The 16,231-nt window shown below is 37.9% G+C and overlaps 1 protein-coding gene across 1 annotated transcript in view; it reads right to left on the bottom strand.

Annotated features, from left to right (window-relative positions):
* The window catches only part of LOC122074223, a 93,336-nt gene extending 87,706 nt beyond the window's left edge, over positions 1-5,630 (bottom strand). Inside the window, exons 1-4 of the mRNA XM_042639072.1 lie at positions 5,269-5,630; positions 4,957-5,130; positions 3,966-4,061; positions 2,532-2,601 (exon numbers count right to left, since the gene is read on the bottom strand). Coding sequence (XP_042495006.1) covers positions 2,532-2,601; positions 3,966-4,061; positions 4,957-5,130; positions 5,269-5,406 — 478 coding nt within the window. The 5' untranslated portion in view covers positions 5,407-5,630. The remainder of the gene's footprint in view (positions 1-2,531; positions 2,602-3,965; positions 4,062-4,956; positions 5,131-5,268) is intronic.
* Positions 5,631-16,231: the final 10,601 nt, after the last annotated feature.

Genomic DNA, 16,231 nt, shown 5'->3' with positions numbered 1-16,231 from the left:
GTATTGGTGGCCCAATTTCGCAAAGGCAAATCAGCATATTAGTGTTGCATTAGCATCCAATCAATTGCCTTCCATAGTGGATGCACGTGGAACTCACATGGCATTTCCTTCACGCAACACCAATGGGGAAGAAATGTCAGGGAAAATTTTTTCAATACACTTCCCAGGAGTTAAAAACTTTACCTTCCTACTTCGATAACAAGTTTGCTACCATTTCACTTAAAAGCTCGAACTATTAGGGCCATAGTTTTTAAGGGGCTGATAAGGCGCCTTGGTGCTAATGCTGTATAGGGTTGGTAAGGCAGTGCACTGCCTTATGTGAAGTGGGTATGGCGGTCGCCTTATAGCATAAAGCGTCGCCTCAAGACGCCTTAGGACTACTTATGGTAAATGCGGTCGCCTTATGGCCCTTTTTTTTCTCTCTAAACACATTTTAAAATTTCTTGTTTTCAGATTCCAAATCTTGAGTTTTTATTGGTAGGTGTATGGTTTTGTTAACACTTGAGATGTATAGGATCAACTTTACTCCATCAAAAATAACCAAAACAAAAACCCGATTCACAACAAAGGGTTTGGAATTTGGATTTTGTCAAGGGTCTTGAACTTTTGAGAAAGGGCTTTGAGAAGAATCGAGGAACAAGGAAGAACCCGTGAACCACTGATCCAGGGCCCCAGGCAACCATTTTGTTCTGGCAGCGGCGAGCTTACTTCGGAGCTACAGGTATGTTTTTGTTTTTTTTTTTTTTCAATACTATTTCTTGTTCATGCAGAGGCAGCAGAGCTACGGTGAGTGGTTTTTTTTTTCTCGCTTCTTTGTTCTTCTTCTCATATTTTTTCTTCTTCTTCTGTTCTAAAGCTACAGTAAGTTTTTCTTTTTTTCTCTTCTCGGTTCTCGCTTCTTTCTTCTTCTTCTATTCCAAAGCTACCGGCTATGGTATTTTTTTTCCTCTACTTCTTGCTTCTGGCTTCTGGCTTCTTTCCTCTTCTTCCTTCTTCTTCTTGCTTTTTTTCTTTTCCTTCTATTCCAGAGCTACCGTCTACAGTGGGTTTTTTTTTCTCGCTTCTGCCTTCTTCTTCTTCCTTCTTCTTTCTTTTTCTTTTGTTTTGCAACTATGGTGACTCAATGAGTTTTTTGTTTCCCCTTCTTCTTCTTTTGTTCTACAAATACGGTGAGTCGGTGAGTGTTTTCTTATTTTTTTCTTCTCGTTTTTCTCTTCTTCTTCTTCTGTTCTGCTGTTCTGCAACTACTGTTAGTTTTTTTTTTTTTTTCCTTCTTTTTCTGTTCTGCTACTTGTGGTACTCAAACTGCTGTCCAAACTAAGGTCTTCAATGGCTGCCGCAGGGTTGTTGACAACTGTAAATCATCTATTGTCTTTCTTTAATTCGTTTGCTAGTTCTCAACTCTAGCTTAGAACTGTACAATCATCTTCTTTCTTTTGTCTAATGTGTAAATGTGTATAATTGTATCTGTTTCATAATTATGTATTTATGTTATATGTTAATATGTTATGATGATTGATGATTGATGATTGAATATTGATGATTGATGAAGATGAACTTAGTTTATCTTACATTGGTATGAATATGAACCTATAATATTGATTTAGCATATGATTAATAGGATTCAACTAAGATTTGAGCCAAATAGATTGGTTTTATAAAAAAATTACACAGGTACGCTTTAGTCATTAAGGCGACGCTTTATGCCCACTTCATCGCTAAAGCGCTCCGAAAGACCCTCAAACGCCTCCGTCGCCTTACCACCTTAAAAACTATGGTTAAGGCAAGACAACATCAATGTATACATCAATTCTTCCCCGCATGTGCAGACCAAGATCCAATGATCCTAACATGTGGAGCTAACGCGGTATTTTTACCGCGCGGCACAGAGGGAGAAGTGTTGCCCCTTGCCCAATTTTTGTACTTCCCACACTCAAAGCCCTGCTCGGATTCCATGTTCACTATTGTTTCACCTAAAAGTTCAAACTGTTAGGGAAGTATCAACGTATAAATCAACATTCCCTACACATGCATGCCAAGATCCCATGATCTTTGCATGTAGAGCTCGTGCAAAGTTTACATCGTGCAGCAACGAGGGAGAAGAAATGTTGAGAAAACTCTTCCAGTGCACTTCCCAAGAGTCAAAACACTCAACCTCCCTGCTCCAATACTACATTCGCTACCGTTTCACCTAAAAGCTCGAACTGTTGGGGAAGAGCAGCATCAATATATACAACTAGACATCAACAGATACAAATCCCAAATTTTGAATGACAACATTGATCTTACTACAGAGCATACCCTTTAGTGATCAAATCAAAAGATAAAGCTCACACAAGGGTCCATATTTTCTCAGTATCAGAAGATAAATACAGTGTTTTCGACCATCAAGCATAAAAAAAGAGCGCAGAAATCTAAACTTGGGAAGTAATTGAATTTGTGAAAATCTAATGAAAGAGAAAGGAACTAATATTATCAATAGAATAAAAAGAGGCACATCAAATGAATATTCCTGAATTAGGATAACTTACAAGCATGCACAAGAATCTGCCTAATACACTTGAGCAAGCACTGTCTCTCAATGTAGTACTGTAGTAATATCTTCGCAAGATCAGAAAAAAGCAGGTCAGGTAAAGAAAAGCATTAAAAAAGCTTCAATCATACAAAACTCTGTATACAGACACAGCCTTAAAAAAATTAAGTTCATGGGACATTCAGTAGAAGAGCCAAGATTTAGAAAAAAAGAAGAGTAACCAAAAAAAAAAGTAAACCATCTAAATATGCATATCGAGCATCTAAGAATGGAGACCATGAAGAAAAGAAAAAATATCAGGGGCCTATTTTTCTTCCACAATTGAAACAGCAGACCACTAAACAAAAAGCTCAATCCAATGCTTCTAGTATCTATCAAAGCAAATATAACAAAAGTAAATAAATAATCACAGACCCAAAAGAAATGGTCCACAAATCAAACTGATGCAGAGCCTAAGCTCTATTCATGCAGGAAAAGAAGACAGTGGAGTAGCATCCCAAAGCAAATATAACAAAAGTAAATAAATAATTACAGACCCAAAAGAAATTGTCCACGATGCAGAGCCTGAGCTGTATTCACAAAGGAAAAGAAGACAACAGAGTAGCATCCCAAGCTCAGGTTCTAGGCCAGAACCTGGGTCCAAACACTTCCCACGGTTCTGGTTCTGGACCTGGTTCAAAGGGGTGATGCTGACCCAAGTTCCAAAACCTATAAATTGGGTCAGTATGGGCCCACACAATTGTTAAACGATTCAAATCAAATGTTCAGTAGCAAATCTGTAATTATTTGCATGCTAACATAAGGGTGTGACTTTTGTAAATAAGCAGAATCTTGACATGAACACAACGCAAAAGGGGAACTCACAACCTAAATGAATGCAAACATATTTAACATATGGGCCATGTTCAGGTCAGCATGGCATATAAAACAACCTGCTTGCTTAGTATTCATTTATGTTGACCCATAACTGGCCGAAACCCAGAGAACCAACCAGAAGACAGATTTGATGGGTCATGCTCATGTCATTTTGGTAAGTCATTCCAGAAATTGCCACCCCTAATGTCTAGGAGACGGCTTAAAAAGTTCATTGATTTCTATGGACAGTCAAAATCTTCTTCAAAATGGAAGGTACAATGTGACAAGGAGAATGAAATAACAGATTGGCAAAGAAGATCATCTCGTCTAAAAATGATTCAGTTAAAAACATTTCCTAGAAACATTCCAGGTTTATGTATATGTTTCTATTTAGAAGCACATCCAAACACTGTCCTTATTTAAATGGATACATGATGGGGATATCAAACAAATGCCATCTGATCTAACTGAAACTTCAATCTATCAAATATTACATGCATCACATAGGGATGATTTAGTACAAAATAATTAGCAGAAACACTCTTCATCATAAAAGGAAAGGGATGAAGTTACCAACCAAATATAGAAATTCCGGTGTTTTAAAATCTGCAGCTATGCTATCACGATGGACAACCCTCTTGACAAGAATGTATGACTGCACTTCATCTAAGCCCTGGAAATACATAAAGATGATTAGAACTATGACCCATAAAACTATGACTGCACTTCATCTAAGCCCTGGAAATACATAAAGAGGACTAGAGCTATAATCGATAAACTATTGTTGTATTAGTTTCTCAAAATAATATATCTTAGCAGGAATATCGCATACTTGAATTCAGAAATATACATTTCCATTCACATGGGGAAATGCTATTTAAACCGCCCATCAACAAAGCTTTTCCTTGAATTCAGAAATATACACATAGGACATCACAGATTTCAATCGGAAGACTACTACTCAGTGCACCTAAATCTTAAAGTTTCTTCCACCAACCAAAAAATAATTGTAAATTATATGAACAAAAGCACGTGAATGTATTTTGTACTCATTAAGCATGCATGATGTTCAAATTTTGTACACCCAACTTCCATCAATTGGATAAAAATAAAATGATATCATGGTTATACTTCATTTTCCTATTCAAATAATGCACCACGTGAAAAAGGCAGTCTTATAGTTCAAGTAATTGCCCCGGTCAGTCCAAACATGCATGACCCCTGAATCCTGAATGCTCCAACTTTCCCAGATTAAATACTAAAATGGTGAGACCAAGAGTTTGCCATGAACCTAGTTACCGGCTTTAGCATTTAGCCTTGATTTATTCAATTTACTACCACTAAACACGAATACAACGAAGGATCCAAAAATAACTACTAAACAAGGACTCCATCGGCATCAACAAATTAAGCCAGTTCACACTGGAGCCGCAAGCAGGCAACAAGTTAAACGATAACGGGTGATTCTTTCTCTCCACCATCTTGAAGACCTACAGACGGAAGGGAAGGAAAAACAATGCCAGGTAGCGGTCTAACCAAGATATGGAGAAGCCAATTGACGAACTTACCAAACAAGAACTGGCCTGTAATGCTACATCTTTCAATTCAGGTTGCACGATAAGTCGATGTGAACCAACATTGATTTGAGCAGAATCAAGAGCAGTTCTTGACGTCTGGTTTGGGGGCTTAAAGAGGGAAACTGAACCCAGAAACCAAGCGTGGTTGTTCTTTAACTTCTTTACCTAAGCGGAGAGAGAGAGAGAGAGAGAGTTATAAAGCCGGATATTCAATGATAACACAAAAGAAGCAAAAAACGATGGATGTGCAGGGAGGAGGATGAGGGAGAGAGAATATGATCAGCGGCATATAAGCGGTTTTACCAGAGAGGCTGGAACCTCTGCGGATAGAGGGATATTTTCGAGGTCAGTCAGTAGAAGCGAAAAGGAGTCCCACCAGAGACACTCGTCGACAGACTTAGGGTTGGCCGCCTGGTCGATGGCGGCTGCAGTGCTCGCCATTGAGGAGCTTCACCGACTCTAACGATCTCCAGTGGGAACGATACACGGCTTGGAACACAGAAGTCGGAACCCTCGCAGCTGCTGAATGGGAGTGAACTGTGAAAATGTCGATCCCGCGCTTTTGTGCTTGTTTTGGTCTGGTTGATTTGGAAACGACGGAAAATAAAAAAGATGGAAGGAAAGTGAAAGAAAATAATTTTGGCAAAAGGTTTTCTCTAGCGTGTCAAACGGTCGGTTTTGGTTATTCTGTTCGCTTCTCGGTTTGCATTTTGATAATGTGAAATTAAAATCGCACATAATAGAAATAAGGTGAAATCAAAATCTTTTTCATCCTTTCAATTATAGGGATTTCTAATCGATTTTTATTATTATGTTTACAATCAATTTACATATAATTAATAATGTCATTTTAAAAAATTGTTTGCATCCTACATCTAGTGTTAATTCTGTATATAATTAATTTTTTAAAGAGTTAATGTGATATACTTTTATTTTACTAAGGACAATATACTTTCTATGTAAAATACTATACATATGATAACTAATTAACTATGATTCTAATAATTAGAAAATCAATAAGTGTGATTGTGTAAAAGTGAAGCTCCCTTTTCGGTTAGTATTTTATTTTTTTCCCCATTTTTTCGTAGAGACCCATCGAAATTCAAACATTTTTAAGTCTCTAATATTAGGTGCCGATTAACCCTCGATTTTTCGATTTTGAACTAAACCGAACCGAAATTAAGGCCTATAAAATGAAAGTCGGATAAATTTACTACGATGCGATTCAATTCGATTATAACCGATTGGTTTCGATTCCGATATATAGTTTTAGTTATATTTTGACACCCTTAGTTTTCTTGTATGAGAATCGAAGCATGGACTTTTCCATACGACCAAACACATGAAAATGATTCAGGAACAAAAAAAAAGAGTGCAGACTTCGTGAAATAAGGGGAAAGGAACGCTACTTCATAGTTTACTACTTTACTCTACGCCCACATGGGAATAAAGGAAGTGGAATCATACTATGAAAAGATATCTATGCCCGGACTCGATTTCTCCATTTGCGTGGGCCTTTGGAACACTATGAGGTTGTGTTCTTTAATCCCCATGGTGAATGGGAAATTCCTTATCCTTTTGTTTCTCTGTTTTGGGATGGTGGGTATCGAGAATATGGGGAGGACATAATCAATTTCATATTATAAGGGACAAGGTGATATTGATCAAGACTATGGGGAGGACAATCAATTTCATATTATAAGGGACAGGGTGATATTTACGGTAGATAAGTGGCCGAACCCTATTCCATGGGTGGACGAAAACTTTCTCCACAAGAAAAATGATTTTTTGAAAAATCGCTTCGTCCACGGCAACATCACTTGTGGCGTACCCATGACCCTAGTTAATAATTCGTCCGAATAATTCGCAAATTATTCGGCCAAACAGAAATTTTTCGAATTAAATACAAAATTCTGACCAATCCGAATTAAAAATAATATTCGGTAAAAAAAAATTCACGAATTATTTTTACTAATTTGATTTTAAAACGGGAATCATCAGGGCCGAATCGAATTAAACTGAATTATTTGGTCCACTTAAACAATATTTAACAAAAACAAAAAAAAACAAAACAAAGCGTCTTATATAAAACCCACGGTACCCAAGACCGAAATATTTTTATTTTTTTTCATATTCTTCTCCCTCAAATTTTTGCCTCTTTCTTCCCATCTTTTTTCTCCACCTAATTCTTCTATAACAATTATACGAATCTACCATTTGTTTCGTTTCTTTCTCATAACTTCATCAGTTCATCCTAAGATAGGGAATATATCAAGCATTGATGGATAATTTGAGGTTCCGAGGGATCATGATAGATTCATATCGCCGTATCGATCAATCTTCTTTTATATTGTTGCTTTAATTGTGAAAAATTAGTGCGTCTTAGTGCAATATGGGTCTTGAAAACCCAAGCAAAAGGATAGTGAAATTTTTTTGTGATCAATTTTTTTATTTGTTTTGTTGTAGTTGAAATCTTGCTTTCACTGTTTTGGGGCCTAATCTATTTTATGAGTATAAATTGGATTACAATAACCATTGCCTCCATCGCTCAATGACAATTTTTTAATAATTTTTTTACTTTATTGTATAAAGTAATTTACTCTTTATAAGTATACAAATCAAGTTAATAACTTGATAATAAAAAATATACAATAAACTATAAAAATAATATCCGAATTTTTTGCCCGACTTTTATTTTTTTAATCAAATAATTCTCGAATCCGAATCGAACTCTAATTTTTATTTTGTCCGCTTTTTTGATCGAATCCTTAAATTAACCAATCGAATTATTTCAAATAATTCTCCACCAAAATAATTCCCGAATCCAAATTTACTAACTATGCCCATGACCATGAATATATCATTAACTCTTTGTTGTGGGTCTTACCAAAAAAAAAAAAAAATCCTTATTGTAAGAGGTATGAAATACATTTATTGATCGAATTAGAACGTTAGATTTTATAGATGAAGCGATCCTATTGTTACCATAGGTGAAGCAAAACTTGACCTGATTGAATCCTTTACCGAATTTTCAATGACCGTTTTGATAACAATCGATTGTTTTCTTACGACAATAACATATTTTAAAGGATTCATGCTGACAAAAAACTATGACAATCAAGTGATTCACCTTCAATAAAGAATTTAACTTTCGTTACCAGAAACAGGAATTTAGCTTTCAAAGATGTGAAAATTTTGCACAACGAATTCACACGGCCCCCTCCAACAAAAAAATTGGTTAATAATTGGGGTCCTTATGTGGTGTACAAGTTTTTTAATCCGTACATATACCTTCCTATGTTACATGTGTCAAATCTATTGTGATAGCAACATCAATGGCAACTCCATCATCCCAACTAAACCAGATCGGCTACAATATTCTGATCGATTATATTCAACATGCTGATTCCAATCATAGGTTATACGTGTCCTTGAGATCGGCTACATGAATCTTATCTGATCTTCTGATCAACTATATTCAACATGCATATTCCAATCATAAGTTATACATGTCCTTACTCACTACTTTTCCATAGTTATTTAGGTATACCCTTGTCTTTTTTAGCTCGATCAATTTGCAACAAATCACTTATTCGTACTAGAGCAATCAAATGCCTCTGTTGCACATGTCCATGCCACCTCATACGAGTTTCTCACCACTTATCATGAATGAGGGTAATGTCTTAGTTTGCTATGATTTGTTCATTATTTATTTTATACTCTATTTAATTTTACCACTAATCTATGACAACATCTTCATTTTTGTCACAGTAGATTTGTTTAAATGTCTGCTATTTACTGTTTATTATTCAGCCACATACTCATTGGTAGTCATATATATAATCGTTCTATCAAATTTTCCTTTAAGTTTTGAAGGGATACGTTAATCACCAAACAAACTCTATGCACCCTTTCATTTCATTTACCCTACTTTAATTTTTTGTAGAGTAAACATCACTCCCCTCCTCTAAACTATGGTGAAATATCAACTTGACCCCTACCTTTTCGAAAATATCACTCACCTCTCATACAAGAAAAAAATTATATCTAACGACCCCAACCGTTAGAAATCACTGTTAAGTCAGATGATATTTTTGTTGTAATACCCAAAATACCCCTAATTGTGAAATGCCCAATATACCCTTAATGAAAACCCCACTATCATCCTCAACAATTCAACCCTCTTCCTACACACCTAATTGGCTCCCCTTTGTCATTGAACCGAAGGAGAAAGAGAAGTGGAGCAATCAGTGGGATTAGGGGTGTCAATGGGCGGGGTTGGTTGGGTTTTAAAAAACCCAGTCCAACTCTAAGGTCTCTTAACTCAACCCAAGCCCAGCCCAGCCCTAGGTCGAGCTGGGATATCTCAGGCCAGGCCCAACCCTATCGAGTTTAGCCCAACCCAACCCAGCCCTGGTGAACCCTAATTGGCTTGGGTTTATGTCACACCCCAATTCCAGTAGACCCAACTTACCATTAGGAATACCGACGGTATAAGACACGTACCCATCTTACAAACTTATCAGAATCTCTAATAGCAGTACCTTAACATTTTCACAAACCAACATAAGCAGCAGAATCAGAGTATAGTAGCGGAATCATAAATAAAATGGAGAAACATCTAATAATAATAATAATAATAATAATAATAATAATAATAATAATAATAATAATAATAATAATATAATAGCAATAATCAAGTTATTCTGTTACATTCATCCATGACATATAATATAATATAAAAAATATGAAATCAACAGTTATACCTAAAAGTATCAAAGTATGATGTACAACCTCACAGTATGACATAAGCACAGTGGTCGCAAGCACAGTCCTGATTGTACTCTCCCGTTTCTGGCATCCACCAGTCGCTCACACCATACTCTGACCCAGAAGATACTAGGTCACCCGCCATCGGCACTACAGTACTTGCATCATCATCTAAAAAGGGGTGTATACATGGGGTGAGCTTTCCTACTCGCTCAGTGAAAGGTGGGGTCAAGTATATCCAAGCAAGATAATAGCAGTAATAATTTACATTGTATGATTGCAAAAATTAAACACATAGTCCATGATGCTCGTGATGCAGTTCATTTATTTATTATCCACTTAACAATATAAACTAAGTATGGTAAATGCTACTACAACGCATTAGGTTGTATCCTTCGTCTCGGAACTGCCACCGACTACGCAAAGATACAAACCCTAGCCATGAATAGAAGTATGTCGATCACAATATGCGTCCATGGGTCACCCAGCAAACCCCTGATAACCCCCTCCTGGTAGTCACGGCACCGGTACATCATCGGCTATACCAAATAGGTTCCCGCCTCTGACAACAATCTCATCATACAGAGGGTGTGGCATTCCAAAAAGGCATATCGAACATACCATAATGGGTTATCCAACATCTCAACCCCTGTTGGTAAGGGTTCGTAGCATAGGGAGTGATACCTAACCATATATATACTATATGCCTTCATAGTGATACAGTTAGTATGAATTATATGATATTGGCAAAACCTTGGCCACAAAATATGATCCATCTCCAAATACAATCCCGAGGTACATGATACCAGTGGGACCTTGGCCACAAAGTGAAACCCGAGACCGTTTACCTAATCTAGCATACATATCATAGTTGAGTATGGACTATGCGACAGTGGTACCAATCATCGACCACGAAATGCATCCATTTTCAAATGCAGTCTCGAGGTACACGATACCACGAAATGCATCCATTTTTCAAATGCAGTCCCGAGGTACACGATACCAGGGAGACCTTGGTCACAAAGTGTAATCCATCTCCAAATACAATCCTGGGGTACACGATACCAGTGAGACCTTGGCCACAAAGCGAAACCCGAGACCGTTTACCTAATCTAGCATACATATCAGAGTTGAGTATGGACTACACGACAGCAGTACCAATCATCGACCACGAAACGCATCACTTTTCAAATGCAGTCCCAAAGTACACGATACCAGTGAGACCTTGGCCACAAAGTGTAACCTGCGACTACAACTAACTCTGATATACATAATCAATGCATCAATGCAACATACACATCGCAATCACGGCACCAGTACCACCTCGACTACGTCGAATTCTGTCTCACACACACAACTAAACACACGATGATCACGGTACCGGTACCACCTCGACCACATCGGATCCCATCATACATCTCCATCAATTCATATCATAATCGTAAGATGACAAATGTAACATATCATCATCGTATTTGATCAATTACAATTAAACATATAATTCTAATCATGTGAGTAATTTAATAATGATAAACATTAAAAAAATAAACACACAATCCATCTCTCACTTGGTTTATGTTCGAGTGTTGGTCGACCAACTTAATTTTAACTTCCGGGTTCTTGTGCGTCACTGTTCTAGACACAAAGGAAATCAAACATTAATACGTGTCGGGAACATCGGGAGGGACCCACTTGGGTCACCCCAAAAAGGTATAGTCAGGGTTTCCTAGTGACAATAATGTCACCAAAAACACCCACCAAAAACAAGATATTTCCACAAAAAATATCAGTGTTGTTTTTGGTGGTGGTGACAGAGAGCTCACAAGCCTCTGTGATCCACCAGAAATATGCCACCAAAAGCAGATCTAGTGGATCCGGTGGGCTGTTTTCGATGGTGGTTCAGAACAGTCCACCCATTTTGGCACTTTTCTACTCGAGCCCGATTGTCGGGATTTGTTCCACGGAGTTTGTAGGGGATGTTCTTAGCATCATTCTAAGCCAATAAAATATCGATTCCACCGAGCCATCTGGGAGATACGTCGATCGAACGATCAAAACCTTAGTTGGTCATTTGTCTTGGTCCGAGCTCGGCAACAACACCAGGAGGGTAGAACACGCATTCTATGACCTCAACATGGTTTGTACACTAAGACTCCATCCATACTAGCTTTTTCTATGTCAAAATGAAGAGAGAGAGTGGTATGGGAGGTTGCACTTACCTCCGGAAACAATTTCGGTGACTAGGCGACAATCGGCACCAAGGTAAAACCCCTTCCCCCTTCTTCTTCTTCTTCTTCTTCTTCTTCTTCTTCTTCTTCTTCCTTCCTCTCCTCTCTTACGTTTGGGCAAAGAAGAAATGAGGAAATGAATTCCTCATTTATAACTCATGATTTAAAGTGAACCTTAGGGTCAATTTGGTTGGACCCTATTTGGACTGATTGGGTTAAAAAGACTTTCGGGGCCTGAGAACTTGACCACTTAGGTCCGAAACTTGTTCACGTCACGAGAAAAATATGGGAGATGATTTGGGATCATCTGCAATTGTTTACGACGTGAGTGGCAGGACCCATGAGCATCGACACTATGACAATAGCCCGTTATGCTCACCGAAAGTAGCCCACCGGATTCAGGCCTAATGGATCCGGTGGCATATTTTCAGTGGTCAGCAGCTTGCTGTCTCATAGCTGGTCTTGCATTGGTGGTTGCCCTCGGCCATGCTCAAGGCCTTTCGGCAACGCCGATACGTGATAGGATTTGTATTTGAGGGGTCGGGTCACTTACCGTATGGGATCGGAAGGTACAAATCCCCTCCAGTTATATTGACACGCGATGCACAAACACTTGGGGTCATTTCTCCCCCTTCGGCAATGGGCAACCACAAGCCAAAACCCGACCGTGCTTTCGATATTCGGTTCGAGACCTATCATAACAGTTCAAATTAGATCAAGTTAGGCACAAATGTAACAGTTTAACCCAATCCAGTCCAACCTAATACTATCGATTACTTGGTTGCTTGATCTTGATGCATTCCAAAGGTCAAAGACCAAAGTTTTCATATTTGTGTAGATTATGGAAAATGAAAGACCTTTTTCAATAAGTACCCATTAATAATTATTAGCATATTTATATGATTATATACTTAATAAACATGGTTGGGTTGGGTCGAGTTGGGTTGGATTGAGACCTCAACCCAGGCCCAACCCAACCCTACATCAGGCCTGAAAATCTCAATCCTAACTCACCCTATGGGCTGAAATCTCAACCCAAGCCCTGTTCGGGCTCAGGGCGGGTTAGGGTTGGTTCAAGTTGATCGAGCTTTTTTGACACCCCTAGGTGGGATCGTACACACCTCCTCGCATACCCATCGGTGGTAAATTTTGACTGGAAAAGCAACTCCGACACGTGCTTCCCCCTCTTACTCACCAATTCCAACACTCCTTTCCATAAAGTAGCTGCATGCTCTGCTGCCTCTGCGAACTGTCTTATGTTCTTGAAGTGGACGCCGTCGTGTAGTCCTGAGTTCAGATCACCATGTCCGGTACGGTTTCTTCAGTGGAGAAGAAGTTCTTCAGTGCATCTCGAAACCATTCGTTCTGTAGGGAATCCAGTCCTTGGTAATTCTTTGTCTCAATCTAGTGCTCGTTGAAGATGCTCGAGAGTAGGTTAGAAGCAATGAGCTACAGGTTCTCAACCCATACCTCATAAAAATTAGTAATGGTTAGACCAATTGGCCAATTGAATGGACTAAAGTCATTTTCCTTTCCATTTTGTGCATAAATTTCTTTTAAAAAGATGAATTTTAAGGTTTTGGTAGTATAAGTATAGTACGCCTCCTCAACGTTTACTTGTGAGCAATAATCCGAGAGCTAGAGCACTTGAGAGAGCAAAATTCAAAGATTTCGAAGGAAGATCTGCAACCCATCCCCTAAAACTGAAATTGGAAGTAGTTGCATTTCGTATGCATATAGGGAATCCAATCCTTGGTAATTCTTTGTCTTAATCCAAGGTATTATTCCTTGGATTGCTGAAGTTTTTCTTGGCACCAATTTGATTTCGGGCAAGTCCAAAGCAAAATTTAGCAGGTTTCGTATCATGTCCACATGGTTCGAGTTGCCCCAGAAGAAAATCCATCCAATACACTGAAGTTTCAAAGGACTTACAGAGTCGGTAGGTAAATGACTTGGGAGGGGGGGCAACTGGGTGGCCGAAGTCTTGCAACCCAGTCGTGGCGCTCAACTTTGGGTCGGCACTTGCCGCTCGCAACCTTCAATTCCTATATTTGAAATTTAGGGTTCCAAATCCCAAGCAAGATTGTGAACCTGCCAAGATGAAGCTCAAGTGAAGAAGAGGATGCCATCTCACACGTGGAAGCTTCGGTGAAGATGATCACTCCTTCTTCTCCTTCGGTTCAACGACAATGGTGGGGATCTCTCAACGACAGAGATAGAGGAGAATAGGGATGGATTTGAGTTCTTTCACTTAAGGGTAAACTTGACATTACACAATTAGGGGGTATTATGGGGATCACGAAAAAATATAACACGACTTAACAATGATTTCTAATGGTTGGGGTCGTTAGATAGAACCTTTTTCTTGTAGGGAAGGTGAGTGATATTTTTTAAATGGTGGGGTGGGCAAGTTGATATTTTGCCATAGTTCAGGGGAGGGGAGTGATGTTTACTCTTTTTTGTATAATATCATCATCAATTTATCCTTCCTTATTCATGTAAAGACCTGAGTATCTAGGTTGTGTTTGGTGGCCAAGAGAATAAAATTAAAATAGTATAAAAATTATACTATTTTTTTGGTTTATGAAATTCTCACTATGTTTGATATGCCATGAACCAAGAGAAGATTTTTTTTTTTTTTTCAAATTACAAAATTCACTTTGTGAATGGTAGACTTATCTTATGTGGAAAAAGTTCTTGCCTAAAACATAAGAAAAGAAAAAAAAATCCTTTTCTTTTCATCTATTGGTAGCCAGACAAACAATTTTTTGTTCTTACCATTTCATTTATTCACTATTATTTTATTTTCTAGATTATTTGTTTTTTTTTTTTCATCATTTTCTTCTCTTATCTACCAAACACATCCCTATAGACGTCACATTGAGGTAACTCTCTATTATCAACTATTGGCATCACAGTTGGAAAACCTAGTTTTTTGGCTTGACTCATCTTGCTCAAACCTTGGTGACCAGGGCAAATCGTGTTTATTATTAATTTGAACAAAAATATATATACATACGAATCAAAACATATCTACTTTTTCATTATAAATACTATATAATATTTTCAATACCCTTGAAGAAGTTCAAAAACTTCAAATACATTATCTTCTTCTTTGACATGACCCATGTACGTGCGTACCCAAAAAAAAGGACCTATGTACATTTTGTTCCTTATCCTTATAAATAAATAATGTATGAATAGCTGAATAGACCAGTAAAGACACGCATGAAGAGTTTTTTTATTATTTCAGTACAAATACACATGAAGAGTTTGAATGGGGAGTTATCGAAAAAAGAAGAGTTGGAGTGATGGGAGAGAACGAAACCATAACGTCTTGATGAATAAACTAAGCAAACAATCACATAAGGAATTTAATATGACTTGGCACAAATGCGTTTATTCACTTGAGGGAATCAAAGATTTTTCACTAAACATTTAAAACTATATACACCAGTTTCCACCTCACAAATGGACCTCCTTGTTACTTGTCATTATGTATTTCCCATAGAAATGATATATACAGAATCCATAAAACCCTACGCACAATTACAATTATACCCCCATATAAGTAATGAATCCAAAAATCCGACCCAATTACAAATACAAGCCTGCATAATACAACAAACACAACCCAATAGTCTCCATATATATATATATATATATATATTTGGGGGGGGGGTAAAAGAGAGTATTGATTATTGCGTGAAAAAACACATGGAGTCACAATTACAAATTTGGACTAGCCATGGAGTGAATAATTGCTAACTTGTAATATACACAGATGACACGGCTTTTATGGCCAAGGTATCAACAACAACATTGAGGGACCTTGGAAGAAAAGAGGAGGAACAACTTCTAAAGTAGGTGGAGAGATGTTGACTATCTCTAACTATGGGTAAAACATCCAATGGAGAGTTAGATGTTGTCTTCGTAAGATAAGAACTAAGGTCTTTGTAATCTGACTCAATGAAGATGTGATCACAACATTATGTTGTCTTCGTAAGATAAGAACTAAGGTCTTTGTAATCTGACTCAATGAAGATGTGGTCACAACATTCTGCTAGCGCATGAAGAAGACCATCAACAGCTGCCTCCCCTTGAAGAATTTTGGAAACATTGATGACATCAGATATGGCAGCATTGCAGAGCCTTGATAGTTCCTGATAACACCACCTATACTAGCAAAGCTTCCACCTTGACGAAATGATGCATCACAATTGACTATGAAGCAACTTGGAGGAGGGAGCGACCACAAAATCTAAGGA

This window comes from Macadamia integrifolia, chromosome 3 (genome assembly GCF_013358625.1).
Source record: "Macadamia integrifolia cultivar HAES 741 chromosome 3, SCU_Mint_v3, whole genome shotgun sequence".
Lineage (NCBI taxonomy): Eukaryota > Viridiplantae > Streptophyta > Magnoliopsida > Proteales > Proteaceae > Macadamia > Macadamia integrifolia.
This window is presented reverse-complemented; position numbering and strand designations above follow the sequence as displayed.